Raw genomic sequence first — 21,092 nt, forward strand, 5'->3', positions numbered from 1 at the left:
AAGTTATTTACTTGTCACAGTTATCCTCTGTGTGTGTGTGTGTGTGTGTGTGTGTGTGTGTGTGTGTGTGTGTGTATGTATATATATATATATATATATATATATATAAGTACTAATGGTTTTCTCTGTATACATTTATCATGCATGTACTTCAGGAATTGCTCTTGGTATTGTTCTCTTTATTGTCTCCCCTCCCCCAAGTGAAGTGAAATATTCACCTTTCGCCCTGAGTGTACACTGTCCACTTTGCCATTGTTGAAGGTCTTTGATGACTATCTGTTCTGATGACTATCTGTGTGGTGAAACCTTTTTTCACTGTTTCTCACATTAAGCATTTTCCAAACATCCACTCAGATGCATCTGTGCTGTTCATCTGTTTCAGTTTTATTGCTCTAAGGTGCTGTGGCATGTGGAGGAACGCGAGGAGCAGGTGAGGTTTTGATTACTTGGTGAGAACAAGACATTCTTTGCGGTGATGTGAAGAGTGAAACCACGCACTGTTCAGATGCCAAAAAAAGTGAAGTGGAAAAGGCAGAACCGAGGCTTCGTCTACTCATTTCAGCAGAAGTGACAGAAGCCCACACCGCCCCCCACCCCAGTCGATGTTCTTCCATTTGCAAACTTTGCGAAAGACGGGCCCTACTGTAGATGGTAACCTGCAAACCAGAAAGTCGCCAAAACCCGTTGATATTTAGAACCACTTGCAAGCCTGTTCAGACCACTACCACCATCTTTCCCACTGTCACCCCTCTTCAAAGGGTCTTGACGGTACGTAGTGACTCATGTTGCAAACTCATACTGAACGGTACCAGCTTCCTCTGCATCTCATGCATCCGCAACACGGCCCTTATCACAGCAAAATCCCCAGAGCTAACACAAGCAGAGCTTACCCGAGCACAGCTGGACACAACAAACGGCGTTTTGACGTGTGCGCTGATCAGGTACCTGCCATTCAGAACGCAGAGTTGGGTAGAGTAATCTAAAAACCACACTCAAGTAAAAGTATTGGTATTTCATTGAAATAATGACTCAAATAGAAGTAAAACCAGACTGCTTGACACCCTGAGTAGGAGTGAAAGGGTATCAGTTCCACAAACTATCTTATCGAGTACTACTGAGTTACTTGGAGAATTGTAATGTAGCTTCTTGGTATAAACGTGTTGGCATGGAAACTGAAGTTTGTGTACTGTTTGGGATAACTTTTAGTCAAAAATAAAAAAAAAGATAAAGTCCTAAAATAAGATGTAGGAGCAGTAGCAAAGCAGTTCTTATGGTAAAAATATAAAATATCCTGCAGAAATAATATTAAAAACAAGAAATTAGTAGCTAAATATGAATGATTCAAATGTAAAGGACTAAAAAGGAGATTCCCTTTCACAACAAATATGCTGACACAAACTCAGCACAATTTTATTTAGGTATGTAACAGTAATATTTGTACTCTGTTTCTGCCAATCTTACATCCTCCAACTCTCTGTTTTAGTTATCACCAAATTCTATAAATAAATAGCTTCATGTTACAGCAGAAAACTGATTTCAATATTTAGTCATTTTTTTCCAAATTGTAAACCAACATTCAGAAATCATGTGGGGGAAAATAAGTACACCCTATAATTCTGTAACATGTAGAAGCAACTTTAGCAAGTAAGTGCTTTCTGTATGAGTTTATCCATCTCTCACATCATTTTGGAGAAATTGTGCTCCACTGTTTTAACAACTTCAGTTCATTAATGTTTGAGGGCATTTTTTTACGCACAGCTCTCTTAAGATGCCACCACAGCATCTCGGTGGTGTTGAGGTCTGGCTATTCTAACACCCTGACTTTTTGTTTACGTTCAATTTTTTTCCTAGTTTGCTGTTGTGCTTGGTATTATTGTCCTGTCGCATGACCCAATTTCAGCGATGTTGCTTACATTTGTCTCAAGAATATTTCGGTATAAAATGGAGTTCATTGCTGTCTCAATGACTGCAAGTTTCTCAGGTTCTGTTGATGTAAAACAAGCTCACATTATCACCCCTCCAAAACTATGATAAACAGCAGGTATGAGGTGTTTGTGGTGATGTGTTTGGTTCTCATCAAATGTGACACTGTGTATCCTGACCAAACATCTCCACCTTATCAGTCCAAAGAATCTTTGGTCTAACTAATCTGCAGAATATTGTTCCAGACCATCTGTCTTTGTTCAGATGTAATTTTGCAAATGTAAGTTGTGTTGCCATATTGCCATATAGGCTAGACACCCTTCCATGAAAGCCACACTTGATCAGTCTTTTTCTAACTGTACTTTTATGAACATTGACATTTTATTTGAGTATAGAAACCTGTAGATCATGCGTAGACTGGTTTTTTCTTTATCTCTGAGCATTAAACTGTCTGTCCTTGGTGTGAATTTCCTGCATTTGCTGTTGAAATTCACTGGGCTCTTCATTTGTAACCAGTCCTTCTTAGTGTGGAATGGTGAATTTCAAGTTGTGTGGAGATGGTCTAATAACCCATCCCTTATTGAGGAGCAGCAGCGGCTCCTCTGAACTCATGAGTGTTGTCCACGACCCTGGCTGATGTCCATGACCAGGGGTGATGTCCACGACCCTGGCTGATGTCCATGAGCATGGGTGATGTCCACAACCATGGGTGGTGTCCACACCTTTTTGGCTTGATATGGCCACACATGCCTGACTGCTCCAGAGCACTAGCCTGCCAAACATTCAGCTTTCACAGGGGTAGTCTCTGTTCTTGATGATGAACTAATCTTCTGCAGTAACACCAGGCTGCTAATTAGTATCTTAATGATTATGGATGTAGAAGTACTTATGTTGTCTCACCTAGTTTCTGGATCTTTTTGGAAAATAAGATGACTACATACTGAGATTTGTTGTGTTTTTGTCACCTGAGGTTATTTGTTTATAGAGGTTGGTGAGGACAATACGGTTGTTCTTTAAACCCTGATAAATAAAAATAGAATTGAACCAAAATGTACTTTTTCTTTTGTATCTGTATCTCTCTCTCTCTGTCTCTCTCTCTCTCTCAACAAATATATATATATATATAAAATAAATAAGTACAAAGTTTTGTAAAAAGCATTTCCCCAAGACACTTTAATTTCACTTTAATTTCACACATTCATAGTGGATGAATATAAAGTACCTTACTGGAAATGTTTCACACATTCCATAAGCCTAATTATATATATATAAATACCCTTACATGCAAATTGATGTCTCAAATGAATACAAATTTCTTCTATATGACTGTATTCAAATGAAATTTGCTTATGAAATGCAGTTTTCGAGGTATGCAGTCAATGCTTGAAGGTCACCAGTGCAGGATACATGAAGCTTATTAGTTTTGTTTTGGTTTGGTTTTGGTTTTTTTTTTGGTTTTTTTTTTTGATTGATGTTTGTTTTTTGCCACCTTTCAATACAGAGAAGATTTATCAGGGTTTCTGTTGATTATGTCACTCTACAGAGGCTTCAGGTAAGATAAGATCTGTATCTCTTCAGAATTAACTGCTAACCTCACACTGTCTAAGTTCACTTGTCGGCTTCCTGATTTTGCTGCAGACTTTCCTAAAGTGACTTGGGTGGACAGGTTATATCTGCAGTATTTTGCCTGTCCTGCCTTTTGAGGATTCACACAATGCTACACTTTGTGTAGCATTATTTTCCCAATCTGGGTGATTTTTAAACTTTAAGATTGTTTATCTTATATATTGTCCATTAGCTTGAAAAAAAAAGCCATTTATAAAAGCAATGTATTACATTTATTATTATATAACAATGTAAAAGTTAACGATTAAAATAATTTTTAAAAAGAACACACAGGTACAAATACATATAAAATATAGGAACAAGACATGCATATGAGGTATGTATGTGGGTGAATTAAGGGACTAACTTTGATTTTCTATAGAGTAATGTATGAAAAGATAAGTCTTCAGTTAAGATTGGAAAAACTAGAGAGTAGACAAGGAATTTCCAGCACTGAAAGCTCTAGTAACACCCATAGTGGGTAGACCAGGTCAGGCAGACCTGAGGAATCGCTTGCAGTATAGCAGGATAGCCCAGAATTAAAGGTCTATCTGTTTGTTCATTTATTAAAGGGGTCAATTTTTTGAGACTAGTGGGAAATGAAAAAGTACTAAAATCATTATTAGGATAACCACAAAATGATACACAGGCAAATATTAAGGCAATTTAAATGTGCATGCCATTTGTTGGCAATTTAACCAGTCCTTTATAATAAAAACTTGCATGATCTATAGAAGGCATTTTTATTCCTTCTTTTAGCAGTTGTCCCACAAAGACAGACATATTTGTCATGAAAACAGAAAAGCAGGTGAGCTATGGAGTCTTTCAACCAGTATCTCAGTCCTAGATCATGTGGGATTTTCAAATATTCCACAGTCCAAGGCAGCGAATGTCATAATTCTGCTCATGCTGGCACTCACGCTTCATTCAGATGTGGGTTGCCTGTTTGCAGTGGCTCACCCAACAAAATCCCCTTAAAAGGACTTAAAGGGACATTTTGATGCATTATGACTGGGTCCTGGTAATGCTAATCAGCAATATTGTGAATCTATGTAATGTGAGTCAACAATGTTTTGCTGTGCCAGTTGAGTTATTTTCATGCTGCGTGGTGAGACCTGCAGTCTCTAGAACTCCAGCCACTTGGAAACTTGTGCTTATTGTTACAAAGAGCAGCCTCCAAAACAAACTGCCACTGACTAATTGTATATTGGCAGTTTATGACCGTGCAGTTGTGCTATTTTGCCCTTAATATAAAGTAATAGCTGTATCTTGTTGTGTGTCAGTGGAATGAGTGAAAAAAAGTAACTTGATATTGATCTCTCATGTCCTGCCCCACTTACTACTTCAGTTTTCCATTTCGTTAGTGGAGAGCACCGAGTGGAAACTGAAATAATGTAGACAGAGTCTTTCCTCTCTCTCTCGGCTTCCTGTGAAACTGTGCTGATGTGACACAGGGGAAGACTTCAAGGCTCTCTGAACGGATTGCGCATTGTGGACGAGTGGCAGGTGAACACACTCAGGATTAATGAAGAGCCTGTAGGAAAGTTCATCACATCTTGAACTAATTGCGCTCTGTCTAACTTCAGTTTCCCAAGAAACAGATTTACTAATTCAGTAATTTTTTCTAGCAAAATCTGAGTCTAAACTACAAAATGTGTCCCAGTCCACTAATCCGTTGTTATATAATATCTAAAAAGAATGGCTCCTTTCTTCCACTTCCAGACAATTGCCATGTGGGCCTGTGGCTCATTCTGTGTTTGTTTACAAATTTCAGAGGGAAAATCAACATTTGTCAGCAGATGGAGAAATGGAAATTGCGGCTCATTTGACATCATCAAGGTTCTGAAGGATGGGACTGATCATTTGGTGGCAAACCCCCCCCCCCCCCCCCCAAAAAAAAACACATGTACTGGACCAGTTATTTTACTCTGAGATAATATGGTAAACATCCCTATCATATTTGGAAATACGTTTGTTCTGTAAACAGATTCAACTGATAAACATGAGTCACATTAAAGAAAAAAAAAAACGACAGGAAATTAAACGTGTGCCGGAATGAGCTATGCAAGCTCTGAGAGGTGATCAGACTCTGAACATGCATGGCAAAAGAAATGCAGGCTCTTGCTAACACCCACACCCAGTGAGGTTACCTATAGCCTACATGTGCTGACCTTGTTTGGTTGATTAATCACTGGGTTGCCTCAGGCTTGCTTGGCAGACCAAGACTGCTGGGGAAGTACAAAACAGGGTGGTCCCTTACCCTGTACCCTTGGCCCACTGTGTGAAACTGTGAAGGTAGCTTAGCAGCTCCAGCAGGGTTCTCAAACCTCTCTCTCTCTCTCGCTCTCCTAAAACCTTTTGGTTGAGCCAGCCCTCAACGTAGGCTGCCCATTTCGAAACCTTGCTGTGTACTGCTATGACACGGAACTTCGAGCATGGAGGCTTCCCTGTCATAGCTGCCCTTTCCTTGAAACAGTCTTCGTGGTTTGTTGTGTGTTTGATGTTATTGTTATTGTCGAGTTCCATTATTGGGAGGTGGAGGTGGGGATGATTTTCTTCATGACACCTGTTGTCCAAAAGGAGGAGTGCAGTATGGCTGACCTTTGGGCTCTTTGGGGTTAACCTTCATGCTATAGTGAATTTAGCAAATAGTCGCCATCTTTTCTTTACTTGAGCCATAGAAGAGTTAGAGTGAGGATTGTTGGTTATATCTTAAAAACTGCTGCAAATAATTATCAGCACATCCATGATGTTTTTTATGATGTCTTGAAATACAAAAATTGCTTTAGGTATGTGTCCATCATCATCATCATCATCATCATCATCATCATCATCATCATCATCATCATCATCATTCTCCTTGTTGTTGTTGTTGTCATTAACATTGTTACCAGTAGGAAGGAGGGCACGCACCAAATGACACATCCTGCTGTCTCTTCAGCATAGAGAAAGTATTTTTAGGACTGAATAATATAAGGATACAAAGAAAAGATTAATAGAATAAACACATACCAGTAATTAAGAGAAATGCTATTATAGGAATGTACATATCATTACCTATTAAATCACAAAAAAATAATAGAATAAACTTGGTTCATTTTTGAATGAATCAAAATTAAATCAAATGCAAATGCTGAAATCAAATACTAAAGCCACGTTTGCCGATAGGCTATATTAAAGAATCAGCCAAACGCATTAAAAAAGACTTGATTAATGAACAACTGATTCAAATGTACCCAGAATAAGCTGAGGGCTGGCAGTATATGTTAGCATATACCCGGCTCTGCTCCTACCTAAGCCGCCCTAAACCAGCGTATATCTAATATTTTAACGTCTAGGATAAGGTGTTAGGAAGGGAAGTGGAGGCTGGTGGAGCTGTAGCATCTTATACTCACCAGTATCGATAAACTAAAAAAAATGAATTGTGTGTAGAATGGATTTAAACAGAGTTGTAAGGATGTGCGGAAAATATTTTTTTTTATTATATTATTTGATGAGGAGCGTCCAACGAGTCTAATGCTTTGGCTAAACCTCTCCATGGAATTATGCCTCGCAATTTCAAGTTAGTCAGAATACATCAGTCCGATACATTAAACATGTCCAGACATGTTATTCTATTAAATACATTTTTGTTGAACAACAAAATGAAATAAACATGTGCATATATCCTCATTGCTGTTGGGTTTTACAAAGTAGCGACGGTTTTTACTGCGGGATTGCTCAGACATTTCCTGTTTGTATTTGACTTGTATTTTAGTTTATATTTTTATTTTTTTTTTATTTAGTTTAGTTTAGTTTTTTTACTAGGGTTGCATTTACAGTTCTATGCATATGGATACTCTGCACCGCCCCCCTACACACACACACACACACACACACTCGCCCCGCTTAAAATGCACGCCTGGGATAAGGTCATGAATTCTTCTCTCAATATCACTTTAGGTGCAGTTGTTGTGTATGTTACAGGCTACCGCCCCCATATAAAGAATCAGCTTTGAGGAGGGAGTAGAGGTCCGCTGGGATGCGTGGGAGACCCATCGTAGTGTTCACTATTTCATCAGCTATTGATACGCTGAGCTTCCAGTCAGCGGCTGCGGTTATTTGAGCATCTCGTGGAGCAGAAGTGAGAATGGTGCACACGGTTAGAGCGCACGCTTGCTGGATGTCCGTCGCTGTCACCATTGGGGTAATTGCTTCGACTTTGACTTGGGTCTACGTGACGAGGGTAAGAACTCGGGGAGTATTTTACGCCGTTTTTTGCAGACAAACCAAAAATCCTCCCTTCTTACTACTGTGTTTTTGAAACTGGGCAATACTGTGACTTTTTATCCTGCTGATGTTTTCGTTTAAAAATTCATACGCTTTCCAAGATGAATGTTGAAAGGGTGATCTTGCGCCAAGTTTGCGCTATGTCAAAATGTCCTGGACGGCTCGCATGATGCCAAATTATTTTTGTCAATCCAATGTTCTTAAAGTTTATAGTAGCCTATATTATTTAATATTATGATGCGTTCGAGCTATGTTATCTGTTAAAGAGCACGACCGCTTCGAAACGCATTCCCGTGCGCTTTGTTCTCGGTTCTCCAATATATACAAGTGTATATATAAGTGTAAAGGGAAGGCTCATATTTGGATTCGCTTTTGGTGTGAAAAATGTAACCTGCTTGTTACTGGAGCACACCCAATTATTAGGAGCGAGTGGCAGGGGGCGTGTTAATCGCCGAGGAGCTGATGTGCAAACTTTTGGAAAGCGCCTGACTGTCGTTCTCTGCCGGATCAGCGCTAACTGCCTGTTGTCTAAAAGAATTTCTGATGGATGTTAGTATATAGGCTTTATAACTGATTCATTTGTTTACTATTTCTCTTTTTTAGGGATACGAAATCTTTGGACGAGGAATCAACAACGGTAGGTTTCGACTGATTTAATTTCTAAAAATGCGTCGTCTGAGAAATAATAATATCTAATCGGAAATGCATTAGACATCAAAGCTTCTACAGTATGATAGACTTCTTGGGCATACTCATAAAAATGAAACCGTCGTCAAAGTTAACATTTTGAATTCTTACTCACCGCGTTTGTCAGAATGTGCCCCAGAGCTACTAAAAAAGCTAGTTCTGTTTTTATAAAACTCAACGAAGCTGTTTTCAGCGACTAGGTGGTTCAAGCTAGAATCTCATACAACATTGTGTCTGATCAAATAAGTATTTAAATCCTAGGAGCAGAGGTAAAAAATAAAACCGTATTCAACAAAATCTAGTCTTAATGCAATTTTGTAAAACCACTAACAAAAGTAAAAGTAATACTGGAGTTTAAGTGAAAAAGCGTCATGTATATAAAAATAAGTATATTGGTCTATACGCATTGACACATTCACATTTAAAGTGACAGTCTGTATTTGTAATACAGGATGTTTCACCTTGTGTACATGGTGTTTTATCTTAGGGTTGGGTTTGAGTTGTCTGGCCTTGTTTTGTGTGTGTCTGTGTGTGTGTTAAGATAGTATCAAATGTAGCTTTTTCCTTATTATGTAATAAAGTCTAACTATATAAAATTTCCACTAGCAAAATAAGTAGGCCTACTGTTCTTTAAAAGTTCTTTGTTCTTTATTCATATTATTGTGTGTGTGTGTGTGTGTGTGTGTGTGTGTGTGGTTATTATGTGTTGCTAATATGTGTTTGGGTGCAAGTGTATGTCTGGTTTATTTGTGATGCATGCTTGTGGTAAGCTGTAGTGCTGTTTCCCGTAACTCTCCTTTGGTGATTCAGCTACACTGCTTGGCATGATGCATGGGTTTCCTCTACAGTGTGTAATAATTCATCAATTTGGTGTAGCGTTTCTTTGTTTCCTGACCAACAGGTAGTTGCATTCCAGATAGCCTCTGTACTTCCAAAGCACATTACCTTCTAAAAGGTAAGAGATTTTGACCAAGCACTGCACTCTTACAGAGAACCTTCCTTTGAAAGAAGTGAGTTTTAATACACTGGCTCTATGGAATAGAGCTTGTGCTGCAAAGGTCCTCTACAAAAGTCCGCAATGGTCCCCTTACTTAAGTGGTTTTGAGCAAAACATTGAGGTTATAATGTATTCTAACTGCATGGTAGTCATGTAATGGGTACAGATATAGCAATCTGAAAGTAATGGGACCCAAAGTGCTGTGTTCCTTGAAGCGCACATCACCCAGTGTTTGTCCAAGCTTCAGACGGTGATGATGTTTCTCTCATTTTTTGTTGTCATCTAGTGAAAAACAGCTCAGCAGACAGCCGTCTGACCTGGAATGAGGAGTGGGAAAACAGCCAGTTCTACCTGGACTCTGACCAAGCATGGCTAACGGTGAAGGAGCAGGGCTTTTACCTGCTCTACATGCAGGTGACATATGGCCTGAAAGGTACTGACCTTGACAAGGGCGTGTCTTCCGCGGACCTCAGCCTCATCGTGGACTACCGCTACAAGCAGGGGGAGCAGGAGTTTGCCGCCGCCTTTGACACGCGCCCACTCACGGACAGGGAGCAGGACGCCCATCTGCACAACTTCCTGCTGCTGAGGATGAGAGCGGGTGAGCAGCTGTCTGTGCGCGCGCAGCCCAAGGAGCGAATCAAATACAGTGACATCCGCCCGATCTCCAGCTACCTCACCATGGTCAGGTACGCCGACCTTTAGGCATCGGACCCTGGGGGGATCCAGCCGTCAGCCACTTCGACTGGGCCTCCCATACGATGGTGCAAATAGGTTTTTTTCTATTATCACCTGCTTTTCTGCTTGCTACTGAAGTTAAAACAGTTGCTCTTCTATCACGGCTGGGGGGGGGGGGGGTCTATAGTCAGAGAAGTGCTGGAATGTATAAGAACTGCCACGAAATGAGGCATCCAGATGTTTAACCGCAGAGCAAGCTGTGATGAAACTCCCTTTTGAAATAATTGGGATGTTTGCGTAGGGTGCTGCAACACTTTTATGTTACGTGTGTGTGTGTGTGTGTGTGTGTGTGTTGCATGATGCTCCCAACTCATGATTTTCTGAGAAGCATGACGCATTTTCCTCTCATGAGAGACAAAAGTGATTTTCACTTTGTTTCAGGTTCATTATGAGTCAGTTGAAAAAGAGCATTGTGCCTCTCTCTCCACTTATCAGCACGCAGTTTAAAGAAACGAGCACACAAAGTCAAACATCGCTGTCTTAAGCTTCCTGACTCAAAGGCAAACAGTGTTTGATTGAGACAGGGAACAGGTGTTGATTATTTCGGGACACCAATTACACACGTTTTTTCTTCTTTTTTCTTACCCATTTTCTCATCATTTATATGAATGTGTGGCATTCACAAGTTAAGCAACTGAATGTAATGTTTTAAAGGTCAAACTTTAAATGATTTCTTAAAGGAGCATCCTGTCATCTTTCTGTTTATCTGTTTGTTTGTTTTTAATCTTGCATCAGTTTCAGCATCCTGGAGGGGAATTTTTCAGTGCTCTGTGATTTTGTAGTTCATAAAGGGATGACTGCAGTATGTAGTGCAGAGGGGTTTAACCCTGCCTCAGTACCAGCGTCTGCCTCATTTTTATCATTCTCCACAGAACGAGTCACTATTCTTTTCTTTTTTCATTTGTTTTTTGTATCTTAGAAACCAAAATGAAAACCAAAAAAAACAAGTTATATATATATATATATATAAATAAAGAACTGAGAGAAGTAACAAACTTCTAGGAACGTGCCATAACAGAGTGCTTTATATCCATCATGATATAAAGCACTCTGTTATGGCATGTTCCTAGAAGTTTGTTACTCCCCTCAGTTCTTTATTATGCAAAGTTGCAAAAGATCAAACATCATGTTTCCAGAACCACAGACTAAATATTGTATTTTCTCAGTACCACAGAGACCTGATTATCAAGCGTCTAGGACCTCACTGGAGATAAACATAGCATGATTCACCCTGTTGGACATCACAGAGATTCACTTCATTTTATGCCAGTGAAGGTGTTGACTGAAAGCAAGTATATTTGGTCATGTGGTTTTAAAAAAAAATGCTTTGACTTATTGATGGGTTACAAAGTTACACTCTTTATTTTCAAAAAGGAAAGTCACACTAATTTAACTTTATTAAGTTGAAGAAAGTCAGTTGGAGATGATTGGAATCATGGGGGCTTACAGCTTGGTAGATCCCCAGATAGACTATAGTTAACCTTCCAGATTTTTCAACTAATTTAAAAGTTATTTTCACAACAATTTTTGGTGACACACAAAAGTGACTTTTGAGATAGATTTGATGATTCTTATGCTGGAGCCACCTTATGTAGATACATTTATGGCTGCTGAACAGAATTTTGAAGACTGCAGTGTGAAAAAGCTAAACACGGAATGCAATGGATCAGTCTGAAGCACTGTTACCTGAGCAGCTACTCCCTCATTCAGACCTGTTTGATTGTATACGGTGATATATCTTTTTTATAATTTTTTATTTTGAAGCTTGAATGTGATTACTCATTTTGAGTGATTACAATGGACTACTAACATTGTTCTCATAGCTTATTAACCTATTGTATTTAACAAATGCTGTTTTCAGTAAATTGTAATTATGTGTTATTTAAAATATTAATTAAAAATAAATAATGACTCTTTGCCTCTGAGCGTAATTGTAGCATCACTGTCTTGGTTACTGTCACTATGCACTTGAGTGTCTTGAGTGTTGCAGTGATATGGCGTCCTTACATGTTCGCAGAGGTTTTAAGAATACTCAGACACCTGAAGAGTTTAGCCACAGTAGACACCAGACACCTGAAGAGTTTAGCTGCGGTAGACACCAGACACCTGAAGAGTTTATCTGTGGTACACACCAAACACCTGAAGAGTTTATCTGTGGTAGACACCAAACACCTGAAGAATTTAACCACGTTAATGTGCATTCAGAATAGAGAAACATAACGTGTTAGTAGATCAATAGCTGAATGGCAGTAATATCACCAGCCTTAACCTGACTCATAATGAAGTCGAGTTCCTCCTACAGATTTAAATTTGATTCACTTTATTTCGATGTGAGTAAATACATGATCACAAATTGGTTTATTGTCCCCTGTATAATGTATACATATGCCAAAAAGAGGCCTCTGCATTTTTTAAAAGATGTTGACTGAGGCTTTTTTTTTTTTTTTGGTGAACCTTACTAAGATGGTTTTAGATTGGGAGGCCACCTATTCACTAACCTAAACTGATGCACTCACTGAATAAACCAATATAACATTTAATGTAACACTCAGATGCAGCAGGACAGAGGAATGCTACCTGGAAAGAAGACTGAGACACATATAGTTGCTTCTAAGAATTTTCCAGTGAGGTAACTGAGAGGACAAAAAGTTCATGACAGGTTTGCTGTTAAAGCAAAGCAGCACAGCAACCCACAATGACAATCAAATCCAAACCACAACACTGTAACTGGTACAGAAGCGAGATATACATAATTGAATATATGACTGAAAAGTATATGACATACATGAGAAATAAAGTTAGCACTTTCCTTAAAGAAGGTGTTCATGAGGCTACATGATACTTAAATTTTGCATAACAACTGACACAAATCTATATAGACATTTAAACATTCTCTCTCTCTCTCGCGCTCTCGCTCTCTCTCACTCACTCAATAGAGTTGTTTTAGTTACGCTAAAACACCATGTTTAAGCCTGACCCTTATTAACAATAAGTATTAAAAGACATCGCACAGAAGTCACATTTGCAATTTCACAGAAACTGGTTTGAGGAGAACTGAGTCAAACAATCAAGTTTTTAAGTTGCAATTGAACAGTGAAATCTGTATAAATATGGATCATATCAAGTATTTGTGACCTGCAGGAACTCTTTCACATGGAACAGGACACCTTCATTCAAGCAGAATTCAGAAGCCATTAAATATGTTTAGCAGTGCTTGAACCATAGTCGAACATGACTGATTAAAGATTGATTAAAGATGTTTAGCAGTGCTAATGAAATAAAAGCAAAGACTGAACATGAGGTAGAAAATGTTATACATAGGACTGAAGTGTATGTTATCACCCAGTGTAGGTTATGTTATTTTTTTTTTATTTTAATATCCAATATTTGTGAAATTTACACTTACATTACATTTATGGCATTTAGCAGACGCTCTTATCCAGAGCAACTTGCAAAAGTCATTTACTCATAGAATATATCATAGTACAGTACAGTAGGTTAGAATCAAACATACCAATGAACTAGAATACTGTAGAATACAGGGATGAATGCTGATACCTAGAAGTGCAAAATACATAAGGTCCATCTTAAACAATGATAAGTGCTATAAACAATAAGTGCTAGAGTTTGTTAAACAACATAAACAATACCCTACAATAAGTACTAAATTAGTCAGTCAATAAGGGAGCAGTGTCAGTTGTCCTTTAAATATTCTGCAAATAGAAGGGTCTTCAGTCTGCGTTTGAAGACTGCAAGGGACTCTGCTGTCCGGACAGCAAGCGGGAGTTCATTCCACCATCTTGGAGCCAGGACAGAAAATAGGCTCGATGCTTGTCGTCCATGAGACCTGAAGCAAGGTATTTCAAGCCAAGCCGTAGTTGAGGTTCGAAGTACTCGAGGTGTGGATCGGGCTTTGACCACTGACTCAATGTATAAAGGGGCTGGTCCATTTTTAGCTTTGTAGGCAAGCATCAAGGTTTTAAATCTGATGCGTGCGGCTACAGGGAGCCAATGAAGGGAGCGCAGCAGTGGAGTAACGTGTGAACTTTGGAACCAGTCGTGCTGCTACATTCTGGATAAACTGTAGAGATTTGATGGCTCTTAGATGAAGACCAGCAAGTGGCGAGTTGCAGTAGTCTAGCTTTGAGATCACAAGAGACTGCACAAGCACCTGGGTAGCTTTAGCAGCATGAAGTTTCTAAGCCATTGCTACGAGGGCCGTTTCTGTAGAATGTGCCGGTTTGTAGCCAGACTGATTGGGATCATGCAGCTGGTTCTGGGTGAGAAAAAGAGACAATAAACTGCTCGTTCAAGGTGTTTTGAGAGGAAAGAGAGAAGTGATACCGGTCTGTAGTTGGTAACGCTGGAGCTGTCAAGTGTGGCCTTCTTGAGGATTGGTACCACCCTGGCGGTTTTGAATGCAGTAGGCACGTATCCACAAGATAAGGAGTTGTTGATGATGACAGTAATGAAAGGAAGCAGATCTCTTGCGATTGTCTGGAACAGGGCAGAAGGAATTGGATCCAGCAGACATGCAGTCGGATTGCTGGAAGTCAGGAGTTGGAGAATTTCGTCTGAAAAGCAGTCAGAGAGTTGGCTGTTGGGGAATGCACGTTAGTTGGAGGAGTGGGAACAGAGGAAAAGGACTGGCGGATTGCTGCAACCTTCTCCTCAAAGAAGGTGATAAAATCCATCCGGAATAAGAGATGAGGAAGGAGGGGGAGTTTTAAGGAGAGAAGAAAAAATAGTGAAGAGCTTGCGTGGATCAGATGCTGATGATTCGAATTTCTCTCTGTAGTAGGATGACTTTGCAGATGTTACTCCCAGTGAGAACTTGGAAAGGAGAGACTTGTATGAGCTGAGATTTCCTCCACCACCTTTCTGCAGTCTTTAGTTCTCTCCTGTGGCAGCGAAGTGTTTCTGTTAGCCAGGGGGCAGGACTTAGCAGGTCTAGAAATATCAATATTACAAATAAATTGTGAAAATGCTGCATTTTAATGAGAGGGTTTGAGACTTATTTTCTTCTGGCTCCTGAAATAGTAAGCTTACTTTGGTGTAGCACTATATTCCAATTATGGTTCAGAGTGTTTATACAGAAGTCTAGATTATTAGCCTCTGGTTTTCGTAGTTATTATGAAAACATCTGAATTAAAGAACTGCTACTTTAGTTCTACCTTTTATTTCAGCTTCGGGCATACTACCATTTTTAACATTGTCCGGTATCGGCAAATCATTAAGTATTACATTCCGAATTTATACAGTGAATAAAAGATACTTGGAGAAATCACTGATGTTCACAACATAAATTGATTTATTCAAATTGATAACCATTTGCTAAACTATTAATTTTATCATGTAATGGGCTATAAAATAGTTGAATAAAATAAAATATTGAATAATGCGATATCTGCATGATACTTTGTGTGTGCACTGTGTTTGACTAACAACTGATCCATCCATGTGTACCAGAGTCATCGTTAACGCTGTAGTTCGCTGGGCTAAAGTCGGCCGTTTCTGCTGATTCTACATCAACAGGCTCCTCGCTGACCTCAGCGTGCTGTACCTGGTTTGGATTTTGTGCTCAAGCCCTGTTGTGTCATTGTCACTGACTCTTCGTTCTTTCTTCCGTTTTGCAGTCCTGCTAACGTCGTTATTTAACGTTACTTGTCTTGTCTATCATGAACGGTACTCGTAATGTACTAGATTCGCAGAACGGGAACAGTTGAGCTTTACGTGCCCCATAGATAATGCAGTTTATGTAGGGTCTTTATCTCCCTAACGTTAATGCCTCTCTAAGTAATGTTAGACAGTATTTTATACACTATGCAGCCTACATATGTTGTGCCTCTAAGTCTAAAAAATAAATACATTTTAAAAATGTAAATATATATATATATTTGTTTTTTGATTTATATATATATATATATATATATATATAATATAAATATATATTATATATATATATATATATATATATATATATATATATATAAATCAAATCAAATCAAAATACAAATATATATATATTTACATTTTATATATATTTACATCAAATATATATTATATTTACAATATATATTTATTTATTTATTTTATTTTTTTTTCGTTGCTTTTGGTTTGTTTTATTTACATAAAATGTTATTTTGAAGAGGAAATCTTAAATATAAAGTACAAAAATATAAACTTTCACATTTGAAAATACAAACTATCTTTATTATTTAGATTGTTCTGATATTTACAAAATATGTTTCTGATATTAGCAAAATATGTTTTATTTATTTTTCGCTAAATAAGTCATGTGAAATACAGGGATTGGTCGCTATTTATGCTGCTGCCAGCTTTTTTGTCGTTATACCTTTAGAAAAGCGAGTGATACTGCCTTCTCGTGGCCCTATAGTGCTACTACACACAGGGTATTTCGCATACGTTCCCAAGAAGTCCCAGGTGCATCTTAATTTGCATTAGTCAGAGGTCTCCCAACAAGACACAGACAATACATGTGCAATATATTGTGCATGTTTATATATCCTGTTAGATTTGTTATTTAAGTAGGCCTATCGCAAAAGTGCCTAATCATACTTGTGGAAATATAACATCGTGCAGAATTTATTCTAAATTTAATATAAATTCTCTGATTCAGTTTGTCTGACTATTCTTGTATAACAGAGTAGTGACTGAAATTTAATTGATAATTTAACTGATAATTTTCTGAAAAAGTGCATAATTTTCTGAAACTCCTGAAGATATATGCCAACATAGCAGGTATTCTGGATTTCACGTCTTCATATCCAAAGGGTTCTGCAATGGTCTTTTCATGATGCATCAAGGAAAACAAAGACAGAGTCCTACAGAGTCTACTCTACCTGAATTTCCACTACAGAATAATGACTGCAGTACATTTACACCTTTACAATATAGAGACAGAAATATGGTGAAAGAAACTATCCTCAACGTAGAGCTGAAAAGGTCTACACATCATTAAAAGGGTTACTCTATATGGAACTCCCCAAAAAGGTTCTTTCCTCATACCTCTTAAAGTGCACTGGCTGAATCTTTAGTTTTATAGTTTTGTAGGTGTGTGTTTTGGGTTGTTCTACTTTTGCTAGGGCATCTTCCTCAAATCCCTAAGCTTTTCTTAGTTCAGCAAGAAACAAGTGCAGATCTTAAATCATACAGACAAGGGGCCTGCTGATAACATCAGAAAATGTAGCTATTGATAACAGCTGAATTTCTGGCTTGTTTTAATTCTTCTCATGGTTTCTCCTACCACTGCTATGCTGATGACACCCAATTATTTTTTTCTTTTTCACCCTTCTTTTTCACGCAGGTCTCCAGACGTGTCTCAGCATGCTTGACTGACATCGCGTCATGGATGACAGCAAACCACTTGAAGCTCAACCCCAGTAAAACTGAGCTTCTGTTCATCCCAGGTACTCCCAACCCTTACCATGACCTCAGTTTCCTTTCAGAACTCCCTGGTATCACCATCCGAAGCTGCCCGTAGCCTGGGCGTAACTTTGGAAAAACCAGTTTTGGTTCTCAACTCATGTTTCTAATCTAACCAGGTGTTGCAGATTCCTCTTTTGTAACATACAAAGGATTCGACCCTTTCTTTCGCAGGAAGATACCCAGGTGCTTGTGCAATCTCTTGTGATCTCAAAACTAGACTACTGCAACTCACTACTTGCTGGTCTTCCTCTAAGAGCCATCAAATCTCTACAGTTTATCCAGAATGTAGCAGCACGACTGGTCTTCAAGCTTCCAAAGTTCACACATTACTCCACTGCTGCGCTCCCTTCATTGGCTCCCTGTAGCTGCACGCATCAGATTTAAAACCTTGATGCTTGCCTACAAAGCCAAAAATGGACCAGCCCCTTTATACATGAGGTCAATGGTCAAAGCCCGATCCACACCTCGAGTACTTCGAACCTCAACTACGGCTCGGCTTGAAATACCTTGCTTCAGGTCTCATGGACAACAAGCATCAAGACTATTTTCTGTCCTGGCTCCAAGATGGTGGAATGAACTCCCACTTGCTGTCCGGACAGCAGAGTCCCTTGCAGTCTTCAAACGCAGACTGAAGACCCTTCTATTTGCGGGATATTTAAAGGACAACTGACACTGCTCCTATATTGACTAATTTAGTACTTATTGTAGGGTATTGTTTATGTTGTTTAACAAACTTTAGCACTTATTGTTTATAGCACTTATCATTGTTTAAGATGGACCTTATGTATTTTGCACTTCTAGGTATCAGCATTCATCCCTGTATTCTACAGTATTCTAGTTCATTGGTATGTTTGATTCTAACCTACTGTACTGTACTATGATATATTCTATGAGTAAATGACGTAAATGTAAATGTAAATGTAATTCAATTGTTATTCAATTGTCAATTAAATTCAGTGCTACCTGTCTGCACCACCCTCCAGCCTACAGCTAACACGTGTTAAGTCAAGTCTGCTCTGACGTACTGGAAGTCACAACCTTGTGCAACATTGAGAAATGCCAGCTGTCATTCCTGAAAGTGCAGACAGTATAAAGCAGGCATGCTTTCAGAACCTGAAAACCGTTCCTGCTTTGTTAGCATTTTAGGGCACATAATCTACGCGAGTGGCCAAATTGATGCAAGGCAACGTCGGCGCAGTGGCGTCATGGGCCCCATCTGTAAGGAACAACAAATGGAACCAAGAGCATCAAGAGTTGTCAGATGGGGAAGGGTAAGCACGTCATATGCGTGCTTCTTATTTTTTGCTGACAAGTTGCTCTTCGGTATCTGCTAAAACAGCATTTTATTTTTTTTTGTTCTGTAACATAGTTTTCCCTGCATGACTAAATACAACAACATTAGTTATAAATAATTTCTTTATGCTTGAGATAATGAATTTCCATCCAATTTTTAGATATTAGCTAGACATGCCAAATTTGAACTGAAATGTATCTTAAGGAGGGAAGGAGAGGATGAGTTGATTGTCATTAATGAAACTGAATCTGGGGGAAAAAATGGATATTGCTTCTTATAAAAACATGTATAAAGAAAAACAAGAAGCAGGCCAAGCAATGGGCTTTGGTGGATGTCTGTGAAGAGTCTGTAAAGAGCAGTCTCATTACATGATATATATGTTCCTCTAAGTGGGATGCAATCCAGTGCCACATTGAGACAGTGATGCCACGGCTAATGAGAACAGATAGTGCTGTTTGCTTAATTTAGTGGACAGTAATAACATTACTGATAATCATATGCTTTTCAGGCTAAAATGAATAAAGAGAATGTGCATATGCTGTCTTGACCAGAGACCTCCACCTTAACTGGTAATAGCAACAATGTACTTATTATAATAGTGTGGCATACCCATATCAAACCGTTTTTTTAATTACACATGACTCTTATGTGTTTTACTCAACTCATATGTTCAATACATGACATTCAAAATACATATGAAATTTATGCACCGAGACATATCATCAAAGTACTGAAAGTACAATGAAAGCACTGAGACACATATGTCCACATATATAATAAATATTAAATTTGTGCATTGTTTGACATATATAGCCTATACACGTGAGGAATTACAAAGCTTCATAACAGATAACTATAGGAAAACTACCTACATGTTTAGATTTGAATGTTACCTGTATACAGAAGATAATTAGTTTAGATAATAAAAATGTGCCAACACATTTATGACTTATTCCCACCAGATTACCTGACTGACCTTTCTCAAAGTTATACGGTTGGTAGAGGCAGAGAAATGTTACCTGCAAAGTGTGACTCAGTTAGGATATCAGGAGACTCTACAGTTCACAATTATCTATTTGCATTTAATCACAAGAATTGTTTAAATAGAAAGAAGTCAGGAACAGTAGGTAACATCCACACAGACATGTACAAACATACATGTAATAATAGTATTAGAATAGTTTTTTTTATTTTAAAAAAATAAAAAAATAATAATAATAATATTTTTACAAGCTTTGCAGACTTTTGCAGTTGTGGCAAGCCAGAATATGGTCTGCAGTGACATGCAAAATACAGTTTCTCCATGAACAATTGCTTCAGATTTTTCCAGTCCTGGTAACAACAGAGAAGCAGTGAACTATAAAGCTGTACGCTGGAGCAGTTGTAGTACATGCTGGTCTGACTTATGGGCCTTGTGGGTCCCTTTCTTTCCACTATTGGCTCTGCAATTAATGCCAAACTGACAGAACTAAGAGTAAAGAAAAAGTGGAGCAGCCTCAGGAAGCAGTAACGCATCAAAGTCTGCTGACTGCTGATTTCTTGTTATTGCAAAATCTTATGACTGTAATTGGATCATAGATGGATTGTGTTGAGGAAATTACTGTTTGGAAGAATGTGAAAGAGGTGTAAAAAGAAGCAACTGTTAAACAACTGCTAACATTTTCTGCACTTTTACTGGTTTGATGAATCAGCTCATCAGGTAAAGTGTGTCGGAAGTGGGTTCTTTCCGATAAATACTACCTAAAGCTTTTCTGTTTGTGTGTGTATAATGCACCATTTTGAAAAAAAAAATAATAATAAAATATATATATATATATATATATATATATATATATATATATATATATATATATATATATATATAAACAGTACAGTAATAATATGTTCTATTGTGTAAGGTATATAAAGATATGCCAGAACTAAATATCAGACACTTAAATTAAACATTCATACATTAAACCCATTGCTTCATGCCTACCACAGGAACATTGTCTACCAAGGACCACACTACCCATCAACCTCCTGTTCGTTCCCAGTCTGTATATATAGCCCTATGTGTTCAGTCAGTCTTAGAGAAGTCTCACTTGCCTGCCTTACATTTCTGAGCATTTGGATTTATTTTATATGTTT

At 38.3% G+C, this 21,092-nt stretch overlaps 1 protein-coding gene across 2 annotated transcripts; it reads left to right on the forward strand.

Moving 5' to 3' along the window:
* The first annotated feature begins 7,470 nt into the window (after positions 1 to 7,470).
* si:dkey-220k22.3 (uncharacterized) lies at positions 7,471 to 18,640 on the forward strand. Of its 2 annotated transcripts, XR_014125154.1 has the most exons (6): positions 7,471 to 7,753; positions 8,401 to 8,434; positions 9,386 to 9,439; positions 9,768 to 10,170; positions 17,547 to 17,649; positions 17,840 to 18,640. XR_014125154.1 is itself a non-coding variant. In XM_035526818.2 (5 exons), exons 1-5 carry the CDS (start codon positions 7,658 to 7,660, stop codon positions 17,572 to 17,574), a joined length of 615 nt encoding a protein of 204 aa, XP_035382711.1. In that variant the 5' UTR covers positions 7,471 to 7,657; the 3' UTR covers positions 17,575 to 17,777. The 2 variants fall into 2 exon arrangements, 1 of the variants encoding a protein (XP_035382711.1); XM_035526818.2 differs by lacking the exon at positions 17,840 to 18,640 and having other exon boundaries at positions 17,547 to 17,777.
* Positions 18,641 to 21,092: the final 2,452 nt, after the last annotated feature.

The sequence above is a fragment of the Electrophorus electricus genome, chromosome 8 (genome assembly GCF_041902795.1).
Source record: "Electrophorus electricus isolate QZ-2024a chromosome 8, ASM4190279v1, whole genome shotgun sequence".
Taxonomy (NCBI): domain Eukaryota; kingdom Metazoa; phylum Chordata; class Actinopteri; order Gymnotiformes; family Gymnotidae; genus Electrophorus; species Electrophorus electricus.

What these genes read in the sequence shown, in the direction of transcription:
- si:dkey-220k22.3 (XM_035526818.2), top strand. Translation starts at nt 7,658, where the DNA reads ATGGTGCACACGGTTAGAGCGCACGCTTGCTGGATGTCCGTCGCTGTC. An exon ending in TGGACGAGGAATCAACAACG is followed by an intron (nt 8,435 to 9,385) that starts GTAGGTTTCGAC and finishes CCTGACCAACAG; the next exon opens with GTAGTTGCATTCCAGATAGC. An exon ending in AGCTACCTCACCATGGTCAG is followed by an intron (nt 10,171 to 17,546) that starts GTACGCCGACCT and finishes TTTTTCACGCAG; the next exon opens with GTCTCCAGACGTGTCTCAGC.